Source organism: Chlorocebus sabaeus, chromosome 25 (assembly GCF_047675955.1).
Source record: "Chlorocebus sabaeus isolate Y175 chromosome 25, mChlSab1.0.hap1, whole genome shotgun sequence".
Taxonomy (NCBI): Eukaryota; Metazoa; Chordata; class Mammalia; order Primates; family Cercopithecidae; genus Chlorocebus; species Chlorocebus sabaeus.
Window position 1 is genome coordinate 81,021,232 of NC_132928.1, and position 23,070 is coordinate 81,044,301.

Below are 23,070 nucleotides of genomic sequence, written 5' to 3' on the forward strand. Positions count from 1 at the left end.
GCACTTTGGGAGGCCGAGATGGGTGGATCACGAGGTCAGGAGATCCAGACCATCCTGGCTAACACGGTGAAACCCCGTCTCTACTAAAAAAATACAAAAAACTAGCCGGGCGTGGTGGTGGGCGCCTGTAGTACCAGCTACTTGGGAGGCTGAGGCAGGAGAATGGCGTGAACCCGGGAGGCGGAGCTTGTAGTGAGTGGAGATTGCGCCACTGCACTCCAGCCTGGGCGACAGAGTGAGACTCTATTTCAAAACAAAACAACAACAACAACAAAAAACTCGCTTGTGATTTTTTTGTAGGCAATTTCCTCTCACCTCCCATCCCCAGTAGCACTGATCTCAGTCACTATCAGTGTTTTGTCTTTTCTAGAATTTCACATAAATGGAATCATCAAGCATGCCCTTTTCTGGGTCGGTTGCTTTAGCTCAGCATGTTTTTGAAATTGGTCCATGTTACCGTGTGTGTCAGTAGCGTGTTCGTTTCTATTGCCGAACAGGATCTCATTTTATGAATGTTTCACTATTTGTGATGCATCCTATTTGGGATCCATTCACTTGTTGGTGAACATTGGAATGCCCAGTTTCTGGCTATACCAAATATGGCTTCTATAAGCATTGTGTACGGGTGGTTTTGTGGACATATGATTTTATTTCACTTGGGTAAAATACCTAGGAGTGGAATGGCAGGGTTGTGTGGTAGGTGTACATTAATGAGGAATTTCTAGTTTTCCAAAGTGGTTGGACCATTTTTTCTTTGTGCCTTTTTGAAAACGCTGTTCATATTATGAAGTCTTATAGGGCAATTAAAAATTTAGGATAATTTTTTTTTTTTTTTCTCTTGAAGGGAAGACTCTGGACTATAACCACAGACAGACTGGTAACAGGCAGCAGACGTGGCAAAGGTCACAGATTCTCCATATGCTGGACATAATGGTCTTTGCCAAACAGCTGAAAGTCTTGGCCATGAAATGCTGCTTTTCACCACTGAGTAGACACTACTGGAAAAGCAAGCGGAAAGCCAGAGCTCCAGAGACTTGCGTGCAAACATTACCATGAAAATAGCACAAAGAGACTTTGTGTGTTTATTTCGTGTCAAATTTGGTGGAAATTTTTCTCATTCAAGAAAAATCCAACTGTCACTACCCTTGCTCATTATTGCAAATTGGTGTAGGAGCCCCCTACACTTTTTACTGTTTTATCTCTAAGTGTCAGGTTAAGACCATGCTGCTTTCTGCCTTGCTACACTCCAGCCACTGTTTGTCCTGAGAGATTTCCATGGTCATGTTCTGTTAGTCCAAGGGGTGGTTTTTTACTCCATTTTATTTGGCCTTGCTCAGAGACAAGTGTTGTAATAAATAGCTTGGGAGGCAGCTCACTGGTCACATAGCCCTGATGTGGACTCACCAGAGTCTCTATTGGCAGCCCTGGGTTTTCATCTCTTTAAAACAAGTGGAGAGTACAGTCAGCTCATAAGCTGACGTGGTTCTTCATAGCATTCTTCCGGAAGCACCCAACATCCAGCTTTCAAGGAGACAGTTCATTATCTCTTTCAAAGAATCTGTTTCACATAACAGACATTCCTAGCATTTGGTCATTGCCTGTCATCAGTAGAGAAGTTTACTAGGAGAAATGTCAGGATACCCAGCTCTAGAAGTTCTACTCAAAAGCAGAGGAAGGGCCTGGTGACCTCTTCGGGTCTGTGGTCACGAGACAGAGCTGTAAAGGGTGAATACAAGTCACTTGGTTTGTCCAGGCTCTACCAGTTGTTTGCTGGGTGATAGCCCGTGGAGAATGGTTATAAAGAGTTTGGATTTCCAAGTCAAATACATGTTGATCAAATCCCAAGTGGGCCACTGGCTCCGTTCCTTCATCTCTAATGTAGGAATAGCAGCTTATTAATGAGTTGTGAGCATTGAAAGCGACAGTACATGTAAAGCATTTATTATACTGCCTAGAAAAACAGCCCCTCCCTCCTTGTTATATTTGTTTCAATTACCCTAAATATGACATTGCTCAACTAGTGTTGAGCATTTCTAGAGCTAATGTACTCTGCCTCAACATTTACAGAATTTTTCATCTTTCAGTTCAAGGTTAGACCTCACAGTAGCAGTAGTAAATTATAGTGGTAATAACTTTAAAATATTTTAATTAACAAAATCTACAAAATGTTTGTTGTACCTTGCAGGATGTATAAGAGTTAAAGAGAATAAGTTAAACATTCAACAAGAATCAGTTCCAGGTGATGAGGTGTTGTGAGAGACAGAATGTGGCTGACGGAGAACTTTTCCTTATGGTCAAGATTCAGGAAAAGAAGCAACAAGTGTTAACAGTGAAACAGCAAAAGGACTAACGTAACTAATTCCATTTCCGTTTAAGAGGCCTTGCCCCATTTCTGCACGCAGGTTAGGATGCTTTTAGAGCACTGGGGTGAAACACAAAGCAGCAACCATGTAGTTTTTGAAACTAACTGCGATTAAAGCATGGAAACAACCACGTTCTGTTAAAGACTTACAGGAGCAAGCAGGCTTGGCTGCTGTCACACGGGAGACCATTACTCAAAGACGAAGATGTCTCATAAACCTCCCCCAAACCCTTCCTGGCAGCACATGTCTGCGGTTGTTGGCCACCCAGCCTGTCCCCCTTACCTAAACCTAGAAGACCAAAAAAAAAAAAAAAAAAAAAAAAAAAAGCCTGCCTTTGTCTCCTATGTGTAGAGATCCCATTCTACCTCACCTTAGAGTGAATTGTTTACACAGCTATCTCCCAATAGACTGTTTCTTGAAAGTAAGTACATACATCTCAATTAATGCCGATTCAATTAAATACATTTTTATTTTGGTTTCTAAGAACTTTCTGTGTTATGCAAACACAAAGGGGTTATGCAAACACAATGAAAGGAAGATCATGACAAAGAATCAGAAAAAGCTTTTTGAAGGAGAACATTTCATACAGTCATAGACAACTTAGGCTAAAAGGGACTTGGATAATAACATTGATGTCCTAATTTTGCAGATAAGAGGGAGGAACACACTGATAGCTAGGAGGGAGTGGGTCTGGATCTCAGACTTCCAGGTTTGGTTTCCTTTCCAAGTCTGAATCCTTTCAGGCAGAGACGTGGCAAGCAAACCCAAGGAGATGAAGGAGGCAAAATGGCACAGATGTTTCAAAGCAAAGGGACTATCTAGGAAATGAAGATTACTTTAGTTACCAGGGAAGAAACGTGTATATGTCATGGGGGAAGGGAAGAGAAAATGCACGCGTGTGGCACAGCCCTATGTGGTGCGGTCACGTGTAGGAAGCTGTATGAAGAACTTGGTGGGACCCTGAAGAATGAAAGGGCTATGGGTGAGCAGGAAGGAAGGGGAGGAAGATACAGGGTACAGAAGGATGAAAAGCTCATGGTGGTCAAGAAAGTTGTAAATGGTGGTAGATACTATAATGGGTCACACATATATGCACATAAGAAAAGGCCAGAACACACGAAGTCTCAAAAGGTTACGCTGTGAAATTTATAATTTTGAATAATACTGAGACATTCAAGATTCTTGAGCTTGAGTGATAGGATAAAAAAGAAACAGTATAAATTGATAGTTATCAAATTTAAGATGACAAAGGTATTTTAAATTTCTACTTTATTCCCAATATAGATCATTGTCATAAAGCTTTCTGATGATCTAAAGCTGGTTAAAAATGAAGACCTTGTATAGGCACATTACTTTAGGACATTAAGCTAAGTGAATTATATTGATCATAATCTGCTAAGAAAATTTTTTTCTTTAAATAGTCAAACTAATAAGAGATTTCACAGTAACCACGTATTAACAGAACTGGAGGATTCCTGCTTTTGCTAAGCCTTGGGAAATGGTTTATAATCATTTGATAAGTTGATGAAGTATTAGCAAGCAAGATGGTAAAAGAAATAAAATATACAATCATTGTATAAAGTTCCAGAAACACTTTATTTAAAAATGGAATTGTAAATGCATAACAAAATAACATAAGTAATAAATGTAACAAAAATAAATAAGGAGGATAATGTATTCATACAAAATAAAAATAACATAGTAAAAGGCCAAATGTTTATAATTGAACCAAACTGTGTAAACACTTAAACAAGAATGTAAGCAGAGTAGATTCTAATATTTTCCTAAACTCCTTACCTTCTACTTCCATGTGGATATAATCAGTACCCAAATATTAAATAAAAGAGGGAGCAATGCTGATTATTTTGTCCAACTTTTTCTTCAAATGGATTGACCCTGTTTTAACGTTTCGTTTATTCCTTCAAAGCATTTGTATCTTTCCATTTATGTTCTTTAAAACCTTTTTTCAGTCTTCCTTTATTAGACAGAATGGGGAATTTAGCTTTACAAGGAGAATAGTTCATTTACTTTTTTTTTTTTTGAATTTAAAGAAAAATAGGGGATCCATTATACTTTTGTTTTTACATCTCTATAAAAAGTTTTTTGCATCTTTATTAATTGATCCAACAATACAGGATTTTAAAAATCCTGTAAAGTCTTGAAGTGTATAGAGTTACTTTGTTTCTTAAAACAAATATAGCACAGGATTATTGTGGAAATATTAAAGACCATTTCATAAAAGTTGCAGTTTAACCTTAATAGACTGCTAGGGTCAAGGGGGAAAATCCAGGTCTACTAATAATATTTAACTGAATTAAGATACACCCCAATTATAGTGTTCTGGAAACACAAAGGTAATTACTTTTCTTTTTTTTTTTTTTTGAAGTTATCCAAATGTCAACTTACTGGAAAGAGAAAAAACAAGTTTAAAGAAGAAATTTTTCATAGGCTTCTTGTTTAGTAGCACAGGCCAAAGGCCTCTGTCGTCGTCGTCTTGCAGGGTCCTTATAAATGTGTAAGACAGACAGGATTTACTATTGAGTCCTACAGGGAAACACACAGAAGCAATTCATTGCTTGGGAGTGAAACTATCAACTAATCTTATGACTACTGGTTCTCCAAGTCCCCTAATGAAGAAAATTTTAACCTCATGATCATTTCAAGGGAATTTTTTTTTCAACTGTCACATATAAACTTGGTAACACAGGACATATACATGTTCTGAGTTTTAAAAATATACTCCACCTAAACTATCTGTCTAGTTTAATCTTTCTAGTTATCATTTAACCTAAAATGAGAGACCAAATCTTATTTCCATTAAAAAAATGAAAAAAAGTGCCAAATTGATCTTTTTGAAAGTGGAGTAAAACACTGTGGGGTTAAAACAAATACAGTATTATCAATCTCCTATGTACAAAAAAGACGGTTAGTCCTTATTGATATATAGATATGTCCACCTACCACTCCCAGCAAATCTTAGTGCAAACATAATAGTTAATTTCCGTAAACCCCAAGACAATTTATGTATCAACAAAGTTATATAAATCACATCTATGTTGGAAAATTTTAGGACACAGAGTGACTGTTGTGGAAGGTCTGCTTTACTGTGGAGAGTACTTCTGTCATTGTGTCCAATGGTAATGAGTACTAATATAAATCCTATTATTAAGAAGCAAATAGAATGGTTTAACAAATCTGTACAGATGAAGAAGTCCATTTCAGGGAGCAGCTTGGCACAGGAGACACAGGGGTTCAGAAATGTTGGCTATTTAGTTTGCTTGTAGGTCACAGCATGGCTTTAAAAAAAGAAAAAAGATCTATGAAGGGAAAGGGTGTAATCATAAAATTCAATTTGAAAATCATAAAACCACAAAAGGTGACACTGTCACAATCTGCTTTTTCCTATTTGTGCATCAAGTGGTTATCTAAATGGTTTGAAAGGATTGATATACTACATTGTAAGTCAAAAATAAATAAATAAAATTAAGAAGACAGGGATTCCAAGATTGTAGCTGACCAAGCTGTCTTGTTTTGTGTACATCAACACTATGCTGCTTCCAATATTCCTAGTCATTCCACAGGTAATGATTTTTCAACACTCAAGAGAAAGTCATTCATGTACTGTAACATCTTCCTCTTCCCCATCGGGGTTGAATCTATTGAAATGTATACTGAAATCAGCCTCAGATTCAGCATTCTCAAATTCAGCTGAGACTGAAATAGCAGCAGGATGAAGAGCCCTAGCTTCTGGTTGGCCAAGTGTTGGTGTCTGACCCGGGCTGCTATGGTTATTCACAGGGCTGGACTTCTGTTTTGGTGGAGATGGCAACATAGCACTGGGAAATCCCATGTTGTTCAGAGCCTCCAAAGTTCCATCAGGATCAATCATAGCGTTGATTGCTAAAGGGAGGGAAAAGGGAATAATTCTAGATGCAGTTACATTCATGTATAAACACTGTTGATGATTTGGATAATACTTAAACTATCAGCGCGTATGTGATCTTAAATGTGGCTAATCTTCCAATATTATATTTAAAACTCCATTCTTAGTTATTCTGTAGTTGTACTGTAAATTACCCAGCCCTGAATACTTTCTCTGGGTCCTTTGATGTGTCACTTACGGGCATTTCAGAGACTTGTAAGTCTGGTATTTGAAGATGTAGAATTCAAGAAAAATCTTGTTGAAATTTGTCTTCATTATTGTGAGAGGATAGAGAAAATACGGAATATGATTTTTAATAAATATCTGAACCCTATTTATCACTCAGATAACTGAGGAATTAGCTGCTAAGTCAGGGTTCAGAGTAACCTCAAGGCTAGAGAGGCCAGAAGAACATCAGCATACTTTGAATGCTACCACAGAATATGTCATTTAGCCTGGCCAGAGTGCTAGGGTATCAGCTGTATATACCACTGAGATACAGGGGTTCCCTCAGAGCCTACAGACTAATATTGCAGGGCAGCTTGTAAAGCCAAACAGACTTGCTGCCTGTATGGGAGGGGTCAGTTAAAGATCAGCTTTCAATCCAAAAGATCTTTGGGTTGACATGGAAAGTTCACAGGCTGTGATTTTCAGTTTGGCACTGGGCAGAGTAGGGAGCTGGGAGAAGGAAGTTTAAGAATCATGTCGAAGGTAGTTTTAAAAGTATACCCCCAGTCTACCAGCTAAGAAGCACTGTGTTAGCAAGCCGCTTTTACTCATGGGGTGTATCATAACCCTTAGGTATGCTGAATAAAGGTTAAAAATCATTTTGATAGGATCCACATATGTACCTATGATTATTCAATAGATAAAGACTCAGTAGAATCAGCAGTTGACTATGGAACCTGCTTGTTGTACCACTGGGGACTTCTAGGTCAAGACATACACAGGCATTAATGCACAATCCAGCTCCGACACAAACCAAACAATGTCCCTTTCAAAGTTTAGAGGGCAGTCTCTTTCATTTTCTCCTCTCCTTTCTCTTCTGGTCTCTATGGCCTATATGTACTCATTTCTTTTAACTAAGCAACTATTATTTCTATTAGAATGTAAGTTTGTTTCAGGTTACACCACCAACAGAATTTAAGAATTGTCAAATCACACAAATAATGCTAATTAACACAACTTTATTATATATTTTTCACGTATTATTTAATACATAAAAAATGTCGATTAGTTTATGACATCTAGCCTATTGTCAAACCTATGAACTAAAATATGCCCCACATATATCTTTATTATATTTTTAATTTTTACACTGGGTTTAAAAAATTCCTTTTTATGAGTAATGTGAATGTATAGAACTCTATATTTTATGTATGTCATTACATTTAATCAAATAATATGCTAACAATAAGAATATTTTAAGAAATACCACTTAGAAGGCACTTACTCTAAATTATTAGCTCTTTATACTTAATTCAGTAGTCAATTTACCTTGTAGCTGTTTTTCTACTCTTTTCAGTTCCTGTAAGATAGAAGAAATCTCCTGCAGGGAAAGCAATAACAAAAATTAGCCTCTACTTTAGCTAAATGGTATCCCTTTACAAGCAATGAATTTCACTCTCATTTTATTTGGAACACTTAATATTATCTACATGGTACTTACTACATTAATAGCAACATGATATGAAATAATTATATCTACTAAACAAGATTCAAACTAAAATATTTAAATTACAATGAAATAGAATGATTTTTTTCAGTGAGATGATTGTAGCAGATGAAAAGTTTAAAGTCATTTACTACTATTTAAGCAAAGTTTTTTTTTTTTGGAGACTGAGTCTCACTCTGTTGCCCAGACTGGAGTGCAATGGTGCAATCTTGGCTCACTGTAACCTCCTCCTCCCAGGTTCAAGTAATTCTCTTGCCTCAGTCCCCCAAGGAGCTGGGATGATAGGCGCCCGCCACAATGCCTGGCTAATTTTTGCACTTTTAGTAGACACAGGGTTTTGCCATATTGGTCAGGCTGGTCTTGAACTCCTGACCTCAAGTGATCCACCCTCCTTGGCCTGACAGAGTGCTGGGATTACAGGCGTGAGCCACTCTGCCCGGCCGCAAAGATTTTTAAAAATTCTTATTAATCAACCTTGCAGTGACTATGTAAAAATGCCTTCAAATTATCTTTGTAAAAACATATAAACTGCAATCTCAATATTATAATTATATTCTGAGCAATGAAAATCTATACAAATTCTTTTAAAAAGATAAGTATTACATTAAGTAAACGGAAACAACTTATGTCAACTTAATATTTTCAAGTTAAATTTGGTTCTCTTTAAAAATTTCATGTTTCTAATGTTTAATTATTACAAGAACAATATATACTAGTAAGAAACACAAAAGGCTCCTCCTTCATACCCTCTGCAACTCTGAAACAATCAACATTTTAAACCTGTGAGTCAGTAGAACCAATAAAATTTCCCAAAAGTTTGCATTTATATATTCTTTTGAAAAAGCAAAATCAACGAATAGCTCAAAAATAAGGGTATTTTCCTTAAAATAAAACTCTATTAAAATGTTTTAATCTTCAAGAAAAATTACTATACCATGCTTGAGGTTTTCACAATAGGGACTTCACTTTCGGCTCTTAATTTGCTTTCTATGTCATCCCAATTCCGATCTTTGTCTTTAAATAATATTCTATAAATCAAAAAACATAAGCATATAACTTTTTATATTTTAAAAACTTATTACTTTTTTGTTAATGATACCAAAACAACGTATCTTTTCAAAGGTACATGAAGAAAAGAAACCCAACCATTGCATAAACTGAGAATTAAAATACTAAGCCAACAATACCAATTAATTCATGTGTATGAGCTCCAATTGAATGCTTATTAATACATGAATACATTTTTTACTGTTTATCTTATTCTTTATTGAAAACAAAATATAAAACAAATGTAAAGATGTTATGACCTCAAAACTTTAATATTTATAATTTACAATACAGTAATGCCCTCTTATCTTCGGTTTCTCTTTCCAAGGTTTTAGTTAGTGGCAGTCAAGCGTGGTCCGAAACTATTACAGTATTTTGGGAGAGGCAGAGGAGAGAGAGAAAAAGACCACATTCACATAACTTTTTTTTACAGTATACTGTTATAAATCTTCTATTTTATTATTAGTTACCATTGTTAATCTCTTAATGTGCCTAATTTATAAATTAAACTTTATCATAGGCATGTATGTGTAGGAAAAAACACAGTATATTAGGTTTTAGAACTATCTGTGGTGTCAGGCATCCATTGGGTGTCTTGGAACAACATGTATCACCTGATTATAAGGAGAAACGACTGTGTGACTGTCACTTATAAAGAAAATGCAATTTTGTTCAGAGAGAATATATGAAGTACAGTGAGAATAAGTGAGATGAAATAAGTATAAGTGAGAATAAGAATAAGTGAGAATAAGTGAGATGAAAATAGATTGAATTAGGTATAAACAATTGTGTCTGTAAAGACTTCTTTATATAGGAATAAGCACCTTATTGATCAAGAAAAGTGTGTATATTATTTTAAAGACTGAAAATTAGGAGTACTTACTGTGCTTTTCTTTAAAAATTGTTAATTTGTGTTAGTATATTTGTACATAATAACCTATTAGGAATTAGGATGCTATCCTTTTGATAAAAACAATTGCCAATAAAGATAATTATTCTATCATTACCCTAACATCAAATAACTTATAAAATAAAGGACCACAACATTTTGATGTGTCTTCCAAATGTGGGACATTTTTCTCTCTAACACTTTAGAATCTATCAGACATGATTCAGCAGTTTTAGAAAGATGTAAAATACTAGCTACTTTTTTGGTTTCTTTTAAAATTTCTTCAGTATGCCTGGAAATCTAGTGTAAACACTATAAACCTCATGTAAATTTATTACTACTGGAAGCTGAACAGCATTTAAGCAGTAAACTAAGTGAATATTTGTGCTGGTATTTCTTCAAAGATCAACGTACCAGACTTACCTTATCTAAAATCACGAAATTCATTCACATCACACCGAGTCTGGAACATTTGCTTAAGGTAACAATGGGTCTAGAATCTGGTATAAGAATATTCTTATTGCCTACTTATTAAATTTTCTAAACTCAAAAAAAATAAACACCCTTGCCAGCCATCTTTTCTAAACTATTATGTTCTTATAAAAGAGTCCTTGCAGCATTAGGACTGATGGAAAATAAGGAAATAATGACTATTTCATGGACCAACTTAGAACTTTAATGGACTTACACAATAAAGAAAGTCTCTGTTTAGCCACACAGTGCTAAAAATTCAGTGAGTTTTTCCAGAGGATGGCCACTGAGTATAGTGTTTGTGGATCTAACACTGTTAAACCATAGACATTTCACCTTTGGTGAAAATGGGTTAGAATAGTTACCTATGGTCCCTGAAAAAAAAATGCACCACTGAAGAAATAAAAGGTTTATTTTAAAATACAGTTTGTTGGCCAGGCACAGTGGCTCATGCCTGTAATCCTAGCACTTTAGGAAGGCAAAGTGGGTGGATCACTTGCAGCCAGGAGTTCGAGACCAGCCTGGGCAACATGGCGAGACTTCGTCTCTATAAAAAATACAAAAAAAATAGCCAGGTGTGGTGCAGATGCCTGTAATCCTAGCTTCTAAGAAGGCTAAGGTGGGAGGATCACTTGTGCCCAGGGAGGTCGAGGCTGCACTGAGTGAGTGGGCTGTGATCATGCCACTGTACTCTAGCCTATCTCAAAAAAAAACCAAAAACCAAAAACAACAACAAAAAAAAACACAAAAAACAATTTGTAAATATAATGGTACAGAACTAAGAAGTCAAACTTGCCTTTTTTTTTTTTTTTGAGACGGAATCTCGCTTTGTCCACCAGGCTGGAGTGCAGTGGGTGTGATCTCGGCTCACTGCAAGCTCCGCCTCCCGGGTTCACGCCATTCTCCTGCCTCAGCCTCCTGAGTAGCTGGGACTATAGGCGCCTGCCACCGCGCCCGGCTAATTTTTTGTATTTTTAGTAGAGACGGGGTTTCACCGTGGTCTCGATCTCCTGACCTTGTGATCCGCCTGCCTTGGCCTCCCAAAGTGCTGGGATTACAGGCGTGAGCCACCATGCCCAGCCCAAACTTGCCATTTTGACATTATAAAATAAACTTTAATGTAATATTTAAATACTAGAGAATCAGAAAATTAGACCAAGAAATTAGTTTAGACCAGGCTATAATGATCAGAACTTGTTTTTGTTCAAAGGTCTTTATCAATTTTAAACTGAAAAATCATAGCATTCAAAGTCATATTCAGATTACATTATAGATTTAAAATAAGCTAAATTTCAGCATGAACATACATAAAATTTCAAAGCTCATTTCATTCAATAATTTAAGAATTAAGTTAGAATACTTTTTGATAAAGCCATTGGTTTTAGGGAAAGAAACAAACAGAAGTCTCAGGCTCCTATCCTACGAGCCAGAACCAATTCTCTAGTACTAGCCACTAAAACATGCAAACGCGGAGTTGCGAACTGACGGCCTACCAATGCAAGGCTGTGCGACACAACCTAAGGGCTGCGAATTGACGGCCTACCAATGCAAGGCTGTGCAACACAACCTAAGGGCTGCGAACTGACGGCCTACCAATGCAAGGCTGTGCGACACAACCTAAGGGCTGCGAACTGACGGCCTACCAATGCAAGGCTGTGCGACACAACCTAAGGGTTGCGAATTGACGGCCTACCAATGCAAGGCTGTGCGACACAACCTAAGGGTTGCGAACTGACGGCCTACCAATGCAAGGCTGTGCGACACAACCTAAGGGTTGCGAATTGATGGCCTACCAATGCAAGGCTGTGCGACACAACCTAAGGGGGTCATTTTCACATGGAATGCGACGAGAATGCTGTACATACAACAGGAGTTCCTGTATAAATATTTAAAAATTGATTCAACAGTGTTCATACAATGTAAATACGCATGCCTCTAGGATGAACCCCAGTAGACATCTGAGGTTATAACTCCTGACACAAAGCTTAAAGACCAGCTGATGCTCAAACTACCCTGGCACTTTTCATGCAGAAGGCCCAGGTCTCTACCCCTCAGGTTTGGTTATCACAACTCAGGTCTACCTTTGAACAATATCTTCTTCCTAAAGCCTTCCCTAATCATCCTAGGTGAAAGTGATCCTTCCTTTGCCTCTATATATCTAACTGAGCACTCATCTGTTTTATGCTATCTTGTACGATAGTTGATTTTATATGTGCCTCACCTTGCCAACTATACTGGAAACGCTTTAATAATAGAAATGGCTTTATCCTCATTACCTTCCATAAAGCCTGCCATAGTGTCCAAACTCAACGCTCAAACTGAAGGCAATTCAATACATCAAACATTCGGTATTTATGTATAACTTTATTGAGGCATTTTTATGCATCTTTTTTTAAACTTTATAAATTCTGTCACTTTCTGAGACAATATAGTTTATCAATCCATCAGCAATATGTTCTTTGTTTTCAATTTTAGTTCAATGTCAAAGCTATAAAAAATATTTTTCTTTGGGGGAAGACTACAGAATGTAGGAAAGCTGCTCTGTGGTAAGGAAGAGAATGGTACAGGGCAGGTAGTCTGTGAACATCTGCTGAATAAATGAATGAGTGGTTAAGAATCCAGTTATCAGGGACGAAGACCTGTATTTCAGTAGGTAGGATGAAAAAAACATGGTGTACTTGTTTATAGGTAAGGAGACTCCAGGGTTTTCCAGGTGCAAGCCACATGACCATACAAGACTCTCATGATATTTTTATGGGTAACACTGGTGTATCAAGAGGACCCATATTGGATATATTAGCTTCCTATGGTTTTTAATGATAAAATCCAAACTACTTAACAAATTCTGCCAAAACAGATTCATCCTCATCTCTCTAGTGTCATCTCTCACCATACTCTGGCCCTTTCACTTCACGTAGTTTTTGACTAACTCCTCTCCTCATCATTCAGGACTTAAACTGCATGGCAATTTCTCTAAGAGCCCTTCTCTGAATTTCCAAAGTGCCCTTGCTATGGGCTTCCATAGTAACCATCACGTATTTCCCTTAACACATTGAACTGTAATTACCTGTTTACCTGCCTTCTACACTAAAATGTGAGGACATCAAAAACAGTGCTAGACAAATAACATATAATCAAAAATCATTCAATGAATGAATGAGTCTGGAGACTTTATTCCCACATAATATGATCTTAACCAATGTTTATTTCATTTATTTATTTCTTTGGTTAATAATCCTTCCATAATGCCCCAGCTCTAGAAAATAATTTTAGTGGAACTAAAATAAAAATGATAACAATTATATATTACATTTAACTACAATGAATGCTTGAGCCAAATCTGAGGCATGAACCATGGTATTAATAAGCAGCTGTGTGATTGAGGCCTACAGATTTGTTATTCATGTGTAATAACTAATAAGTTAAGCTTAAAATTTTTTTTCCCTACAAATTTCAGTTAGGCTTTACCCCACGGAATGGTGGACTTCATTTGTCTCTGGTCATAGGATATATTAGCAAATCATAGGTGAATGAGTTGCACGGTGAAGGAGATTCTCTTACTTGTGAAAGAAGTAAACCTGGGAATGATGGAGTCACAAGGGGAAAACATGTACTATATCTTACATAAGACAATAATAGGGTGCTAATTACTTAATCACTGAGTGAGAGTAAAACAAAAACAATGGACTCATTTATAAGTCCTATCAGGATTTATAAAATGTGGTATTTATAAACAGCATGCAACTACTTTAATTTCTCTAAAATCAATTATAACCCTTAAAATTTCTTAGTTAATAAGGTTCCAGTTTATACCTGAAATTAATATTGTTACTATACTTTTTATCTCATCAATATAAGCAGTGATTTTAGTATTAAGAAAAAGTTGATCCAGGTAATTGGGCTTCAAGTGAAAACAGAAAATGTGAGTAGTAAAATACAGGGAAAATCAAGTGAAATAACGAAATTAAGTCAAATCGTGTCGATAGCAGAAATAGCTAACTTAATACAAGCTGATTGGTTTACACGGTATAGAATGTAAATTTCATGAGAACAGGGGTCTTTGTTTTGTCAATGTCTAATTATAAAGTGACTAGAATGTACTTAATACTTATTTGTTAATAAGTAAATATTAAAATATTATTCTGTAAAAATTAAGTCTGTTTAAAATTCATAAGAATATATAGGATTTGATAAAGGTAAATTCTCTTCAAAAAAAAAAACACAATGGATAGGTACGTAATGGCAGTCATTAAAAACACTTTCGACATTACTTATATGTACAAGGTACTCCTTATGAAAAGCCAAACATTAAATGTTCTATTGCTTTTTTTTTGAGATAGGGTCTTGCTCTGTTGCCCAGGCTGCGGTGCACTGGCATGATCACAGCTCACTGTAACTCTGAACTCATGAGCTCCAGTGATCCTCCCATTTCAGCCTCTCAAGTAGCTGGGACTACAGGCATGTGCCACCATGCCCAGCCAATTTTTTTTTTTTTTTTTCATCTCACTATATTGCCCAGGTTGGTCTCCAAGTCCTAGGCTCAAGTGATCCATCTGCCTTGGTCTCCCAAAGTGCTAGGATTACCAAGCATGAGCCACTGCACCCAGACTCAGCTGTTTTTTCACTAGGCAGCACGCCTCATATTCTAATCAAATATGGAGGGGTCTGTCAATACATTTCACTCATACTCTTTGGGAAAAGTAAAGATCTAATTAAGACAAAAGATCAAGGTACAAAAGTAAATAAAATATGATCATATTTGTATAAACCTTTGAGAAATGAACCCAGAGTGGGGAAACACACCACTATTAGATATAATATACATTTTTCTGGAAGATTTATATTTTTTAACCATGTTCATGTATTACTTTTGCTAAAAAGACACACATTTTAAAATAAATAGAAAAACGGGACAAGACAGTGCAGAGTACATTATTTTTAACATAAGGAATTTTAAATTAATATTCTTTTAGGAGGCAATAAAGTAAAGAGAAGTTCTCGTACACCTTTAAGAATTTTTTTTTTTTGAGACAGAGTCTTGCTCTGTTGCCCAGGCTGGAGTGCAGTGGTATGATCTCGGCTCACTGCAAGCTCTGCCTCCCGGGTTCATGCCATTCTCCTGCCTCAGCCTCCCGAGTAGCTGGGACTACAGGTGCCTGCCACCTCGCCTGGCTAGTTTTTTTGTATTTTTAGTAGAGACAGGGTTTCACCATGTGAGCCAGGATGGTCTCGATCTCCTGACCTCGTGATCCACCCATCTCGGCCTCCCAAAGTGCTGGGATTACAGGCGTGAGGCACCACGCCCGGCCGCCTTTAAGACATTTTTAAGATACAGGCTCAAGATAACTTAAAACACATTGTTTTAAGCTAAACAGACTGTTTTTAAGAATACTTTAAGTTTTAAATGGTGTTTTTGAAATTATTTTTGAAAAAATTTAATGGCTTCTTGGTACTCATCAAATGCTGATAAAATATATTACTTCAATATATAAGCAATATAGAATTATATTTGTGTGGAATATTACAATTCACAAACCATGTTCAAATACTGTTTCATTACATTTTAAATTTTAATTATAGGAATCAGAAATAAGCAATAGCAGCACAGATTTCTGAAGTACTGTTAAATAAAATCTGTAGGTCTATTTATGTTTTGAATTAGTAATAAATTTAAAGTTATAAAGTAGTACTGGATAGATTTTTACTTTGGGACAAATTTTTCCAAAGGTAAACACATTCATTCTGATGATACATTTTTAGCCTTGAGAAAAAGCAACAAAAAGCAAAGTGAGGTGATATTAAAGTTAAAAAAACATAAGCTATATGTATATGTACCTGATCTTTCCAGCTGTCTTATCTATAGATTGTCTTATCTTCTTAGAGAACTGAAAGACAGATGACAGCAGCAGATTATCTCCCATGACCTGCAACAGCCAAAGAAAAAAGTAGATATTAAAATATTACCCCTGTATTGTATAACTACTGGGATCACCAGTCGCAAGTCACTATAGTTAGGGGCAGTTAGTATTCTGCTTATTTTAATTATAAACCAATGAAGAATATAATTAATACGTAACTAAAATGAGAAAGTGAAAAAAACACTATTAACAAAGGAGTTCTTTTATTAAATAACTTGTCAAGTTTCCATGTTATTTTGGTCTTATCAGTTTCCAAACACAATCCATTTTATCCTCAGTTTATCTTCAATTACTATCATGATCCTGTCTTTCTTACTTCCAACTGAAGTATAAAAGAGAAGATACAAGTAACTTAGAGTACTAAATTTATTATTTATTCTTTCACCAAGTAATGTGAATACGGAAATCAAGAAGAGTATAATCCTTGTTCTCCAGCAAAGAGTCTAGTGGGAAAGATACATTTTAAAAAATTTACTCAAAATAGTAAGTTTTTATACGGGGTGTTGGTATTACTCCAGCTTAGATGCATGGGCAAAACCAGGGGTCACCAACCTCTGTAAAGAGCCAGAGGGTGAAGGTTTAGTCTTTGAGGGACATAGGGTCTCGCCACAATTCCTCAAGTCTGCCTTTGCAGTGTGAAAGCAGCCATAGATAATGAGCAAATCATGCATGTGGACATAGCTGTGTTGGAACAAAAATTTTACAAAACAAGTGACAGGCTGGATTTGGCCTATGGGCTGAAGTTTGCCAAGCCCTAGGCCAAATCATGAAAGGCAAAGCTAATGAAGCATGGTAGAAAAAGGACAAAATTTGAGTCTAGATCTGGTTTTCAAAATCAGCTCCTTATATTGTCAGTACTGTATCTAGCGTCTGAAAGAAAACAGAAGATAAGGCCCTAGATGGCAAAAAGGTTTAAAGATCACTGGGGGAGATGATGGTAATATACAGGGAATACGATTACATGTTTTATCAGAAAGCCTAGGGTCTACAAAACAAGAAGAGACGTTCAGATACATTTTGAGATTCGGTGCGGTAAGAATTCTAATGAGGCCGGGCACAGAGACTCACGCCTGTAATACCAGCACTCTGGGAGGCTGGGGCGGATGGATCACAAGGTCAGGAGATCAAGACCATCCTGGCAAACATGGTGAAACCCCATCTCTACTCAAAATACAAAAATTAGCTGCCCATGGTGGTAGGTGCCTGTAGTTCCAGCTACTTGGGAGGCTGAGGCAGGAGTATTGCCGGAACCTGGGAGGCAGAGGTTGCAGTGGGTGGAGAGAGCGCCACTACCCTCCGGCCTGGTGACAAAGCAAGACTCCCTCTCAAAAAAAAAAAAAAAATAAATAATTCTAATGAAAGAGATTTCATTGATGAGTGGCATAAATAAGGAAGTGATCATGGAAAAATGTGAACTAACTTCAGTATGACAATGATTTGAATTTAGTGGGCAATAAAAGGTTATTTAGGTTGTGAAAAGTAACATTGTCAAGGAAAGGATAAATAAGCAAAATGGTTTTTGTGGGCCTTAAGAAAACAATCAAATAAAGGTGGAAGACATATACAAATTAGGAAGGCATGAGAAAGGGCAGGAGAGTCTAAGGAAAGATTGCAACACAGAATAGGATATTTCTCTTTTCTTTGCTCATGAAGTTTAGCTTGTTGTCACAAAGCATTAAATAAATTCCTGATATCAACCTTGAGATAACTATCAATCTAGATGTTTCCATTCTCTTTAAAAACATAAACTTCTTCCACATAGTTTTATTACGTTTGGAGAAATTTGTCTTCCTAGACATCAGGACAGAATGAGTAGAATAAGATTAGAGAATGGGCCCTTTTCCTGACACCAAGAACAAATCAACTATTAGGCCAGGACAGATCAAGTATGCTTTAAAACTTTTTAGTATACTTCAATTTAACTTTCAGGCTAGTTGCATACTTTTCCACCAGGTAGATCTTTTTCTACTCAGTACCATGAGAAACATACATATTCTTACATAATAATCTCAAGATCCTATTCCTAAATCCAGGGATCCACAAATATTAATCTATCATCAATCTCTTCTTGTCAACTGTTTCTTTCTACACTATTCCTGTACCTAGCCCTTAAGCATATACCACCTCTGTGTGTTGTTCCTAAAATCACCTCTTTCCATAGTAGCATTTGAAAGAACCACTCTTTGATGAAGGAACTCCTTTATATCCTTAAATTTTTTTTTACTCTATAATTGTTCAATTTGGGAATATACCAGTTTATACATTCACTTTTCAGCTGATGTAAACAGTTTCCAAGTTTTTGATATTGTCAACAATGTTACTATAAATGTAACTTCTACTGTCAATAGGAAGGGGTTTTTCTTGTACATACACTAGCAAGAAAATGGCTAGGTCATGTGATGTCTTTATTTTCAACTTTAGGAGATAGTGTCAAATTGTTTTCCAAAGCCACGGCACCAACTTAACCTCCACCAACCACACATAAGAAAGCCTATGTATCTACATTTCCTCCAGTACTTAACATTTTAAGACTTTTTAACGTGCCAACAATTGAATGATTATAATCTCACTGTAGTCTTGACATGCATTTTTCTGAACACTCGTTAAGTTAAACATCCCTTTATGTTTTCTAGGCCTTCAATATTTTCTCTTTTTTTGGTCTTTTTTTTTTTTCCCCGGAGACAGAGTCTCTCCCTGTCACCCAGGCTGGAGTGCAGTGGTGTGGGTTCAGCTCACTGCAACCTCTGCCTCCCAGGTTCAAGCAATTCTCCTGCTTCACCCTCCTGAGTAGCTGGGATTACAGGCACGTGCCACCATGCCTGGCTAATTTTCGTAGTTTTAGTAGAGAGGGAGTTTCCCCATGTTGGCCAGGCTGGTCTGAAACTCCTGACCTCAAGTGATCTGCCCGCCTCGGTATTTTCTCTTTGGTGAAATGTTGTTCATGTCTTTTGCAGATTTTTCTATTGTGTTTTTTAACTGATTGGAGGGAGTTCTTTATATATACTGTATACTAATCCTTCATCGGCTTTATGTTTTGCAAAAGTTTGTAACTTGTATTTCTACCTTCTTTATTATTTAATAAAGAAAAAGTCCTTAATTTTAATATACTCAAATGTATCAATTTTCTAAGGCCAAAACTTTTTGTTTCTCTTAAGAAATCATTCCCTACTACAATATTGAAAGAAATTTGTCTGTATTTTTTAAGTAAAAGTTTTACAGTTTTTCTTGCATTATTTAATAACTAAATTCATTTGGAGTTAATTATTTGTATATAATGTGATGTCATGGTGAAATTTCATTGCATTTATTAAGGAGAATCACTTTTCCCCCAGCTCTACTTACTGAATGGTTCCTCCTATTCTCGCTTACGGAACATGCTTCTTCTGCTGTATGTTAAAATTTATAGTTTACTTACTTCATCCCTGCTCCAGGTCCTCCGCCTTGTAATTGTTAAGTGATCAGGAGGCTCTGCTGCTTGAGGTCTTGGATCACCAGATCGACCGTTGTTTCCTTCTGGTGTTTTAGAATGAACTAATGGAGGAATCTTTCGGAAGTTGAGGCTTTCATCAAAAACACGATCAACCAACTAACGGGACAAAAGCAAACCTTTATGAGAACACAGTAATTTGAAAAAGTGCCAATACTGGCATTACAATTTTTATGATTAGACAGAAGTTATTCCATTCTCAAGTAGTAACAGAGGCATGACATCTTCAATAAACCAATTACTCTTTCTTTTTATAAGCACTTCAAAGGTACTTCCTTTATAAAATCGAGGTTCATCTACATAGGTTTTATTTTCAAAATCCAAAATATGTAACTATGTTAAATTTAATTCTTCCATGGATAAGATTTTCTCCAAATGGAAAACAGACGGTAAATAGAAAAAAGGCTGAGCCACGTAGATGGACAATGAGTTTCATTTTACTCACATTGCCTTACCAGTATAAAATAATGTTTCTTTTTCTTTTAGTTTCCTATCTTGTTTTTCCTTTTTTCCTCCCCAAATCCAGGTGTCAAATTTCTTCACAAGATACATAAATTGCAAATTCCAATTAAGTTTACAAAAGGAAAATATTTTTTTAAACCACAAAATAAATATTTTGGTCTCAGTCAAATAAACTTTTAACAATGCTACAGAAATTCACATTCTAATAAAAATGATATACTGCCATCTACAGTGCAAATCACAGACATACAATACTAAGTAACTCGGGTTTACTGAAGAGGGAATCAACCTAGTACAATATTCTGAAATTAAAAAAAAAAAAATGAAATTTATTCAATGGAATGTTTAAGTAATTTTACTGGGTCTGAGTGAATGTATAATCATGTTAGGTAAAATTTAGTTAGAAAGCTGAGAAAATAATATCTTCATCATTTTAAATGTACCAGAAGAATTGTGTATGTCTTGCCACCAGGACGATCCTTAAGGTTTTCATCAATAACGATGATTTCATATACAATTACATTTGATCAATGTGGTAACAAAACTCTACACAGATTGATGAAGTATCATTTAATAAGTTAAACAACACATTGAAGGAAAACAAACAAAAAAGTGACCATTAAAGAATCAGATTAAAGAATAAATGTGACAAAAAGCAAATGAAGAAAATATTATTAGCACAGTTTACCACAATTAAATTTGTCAGAAAGGCTAGCCATTTTTGCCTACTATTTAGGATTATCTTGTAAAACTGAAGAAACAGAACAATTAGTATCAGGGGCTGGCAAACTTTTATGCATAAAGAGACAGATAATAAAAGTTCAGGCTTTGTAGCCATACAATCTTTCTCTCAACTACTCAGTTCTGCCCCTGTAGCAAAGAAACAGCCATAGATGAGAGTTAAACAAATGAGTGTGGCTGTGTTCTCATAAAACTATTTATGAACACCAAAAATTGAATTTCATGTAATTTTCATGTGGCAAACTAGTATTCTTTAGATATTTTTTCCTGCCATTCAAAAATGTAAAAATCATTCCTAGTTCTTTGGTCTGTATTAAAACTGGCAGCAAGGCCAGTCTGCCAATCTCCAAACACAGAAGTTCATTCTTTTAAATGCCAATCCTTTGCTTACATATCTGTCCCAGATCAAAACAGCCAACATGGCCAAAGAGTACCACTAATTTTGTATTATATGTTAAAGGCGCTGTCTGGAGCAATGTTATGCAAATGGTGCCTCCTGGAGTTGTACTGTAAGAGGCCCTGATATTGATATTGGATGGGTAATAGTCTATATATGCTATCTCGTATTCCAGACTTTATAAAAATGTTCTGAATATGTATTTGTATGTGTGTATATTACATACATATTTCAATTTTTCAAAATATCTTTAAGTATATGGGTATTTATCAAAAGAATTATTAAAGCAGTGAAACTGTAGGATTTTTCTCTTTCTTTGTTATCGGAGTATCTTCTAGTTAATTAGCAATGAAAATACTTTCAATTGGAGCATTTTCATAGTCAAACTTTATAGAAACTTTATACAATCATGTATCAAATTTTGGGTTGCTTTTCAAGGTACCATTTATATTCACGTTTCAAGTGAACCTATGGACCAAGAATTAGCAGGCAAAATGCTGTTTCTAAAGAATTTTCCAGCTTCATGTTAATAGTAGACCAAATGTTAGCCTTCACTAGTTTTGTGACTAAAATATAAAATAAACTGTTAAAGCAAAGTTGGAAAATGCAGAGCTTCATGCAAACAGGGAGGGTGGACATAACTAAAATAAACTAAGCAAAAAGCTAAAAGCAAAAGAAATAAAGAAAAGAAAGAACCTTATGCATTTCTCCATGAAGATCTCCTACCTCTTCTCTAGTGTCTATGGCAGAGCCAGGGGTGGTGGCAGCAGTGCTTACTGTGGTACTAGGGGCAGTGCCTGATGAAGTCACTGAATCTATCTCTCCTGCTACATCGTTGATCTCCCGAGCAATGAGAGCAAGATCTTGGCTGATCCTGGTAATAATTTTAGAAAAGAAGTTTAATCCCTCTTAAATAAACAGCTCTACAAACAATCATTTATGAGATAATCAGTCATGTAAGTTGTATATCTAATTAAATATTTGTACCCCAAATTAACTATTAACTATTTTATAGTTAATACAATCAAACTCTTAAACCTTAATTCCAAAATTAAGATTGATGAAACTAAACTCCAAATAACCTACAAGACATCACCTTGATAAATGTACTTTAAATACCCTTGAGTAGAGATATGCCCTTAACATACACTGTTAGTGTTAATGACTAGCATTAATATATCACAGGGGTTCTTAAACTTGGGGAATAATGGATAGAATTCAAGGAATTCATGAACTTAAATGAGAAAAAACAATTACAATATCATTTTCACTAACCTCTAAGTGACGTTTAGCATTTCTTTCAATTATAAATACAGGCAACAAACCACAGTGGTATTAGCACTACTGGTGATTTTTGTCATCAACAGAGATCACATTACAGTTGCTACAGGTATCTTAAAACATCATTTACGGTCATCACTACTTCAAAATTAGTGAAGTCATTAAACACACAACAATACCATTTTATTTAATGTTAATAAAGAACCATAAATTACTACTTTCAAATATTTTCATAACTGAATTTCAATATAATTGGATTTCTTTGTAATTCTTTTATGTTTACACCTCAGAAGGGCTCTACAAGCTTCACAAGATGGCCAAAGGGGTCTACAGTACCAAGAAATTAAGAACTCTGCACTCTTTAGTAGAGCACTTTACACTATGCACAGCACTTTCTAGTACATGTTATGTCACTTG

General features: G+C 35.8%; 1 protein-coding gene across 9 annotated transcripts in view; it reads right to left on the reverse strand.

Moving 5' to 3' along the window:
• Nucleotides 1-3,940: 3,940 nt before the first annotated feature.
• Nucleotides 3,941-23,070, reverse strand: part of CEP170 (centrosomal protein 170) — a 127,249-nt gene continuing 108,119 nt past the window's right edge. For 5 of the 9 annotated variants that reach the window (XM_073011878.1, XM_073011875.1, XM_073011871.1 and 2 more), the window contains 6 exons: nucleotides 22,069-22,246; nucleotides 19,701-19,871; nucleotides 16,203-16,291; nucleotides 8,895-8,988; nucleotides 7,783-7,834; nucleotides 3,941-6,263 (listed from right to left, as the gene is read on the reverse strand). In XM_073011878.1, coding sequence (XP_072867979.1) covers nucleotides 5,974-6,263; nucleotides 7,783-7,834; nucleotides 8,895-8,988; nucleotides 16,203-16,291; nucleotides 19,701-19,871; nucleotides 22,069-22,246 — 874 coding nt within the window. In that variant the 3' untranslated portion in view covers nucleotides 3,941-5,973. The remainder of the gene's footprint in view (nucleotides 6,264-7,782; nucleotides 7,835-8,894; nucleotides 8,989-16,202; nucleotides 16,292-19,700; nucleotides 19,872-22,068; nucleotides 22,247-23,070) is intronic. The other 4 variants (XM_073011877.1, XM_073011876.1, XM_073011874.1 and 1 more) reach the window with 4 other exon arrangements.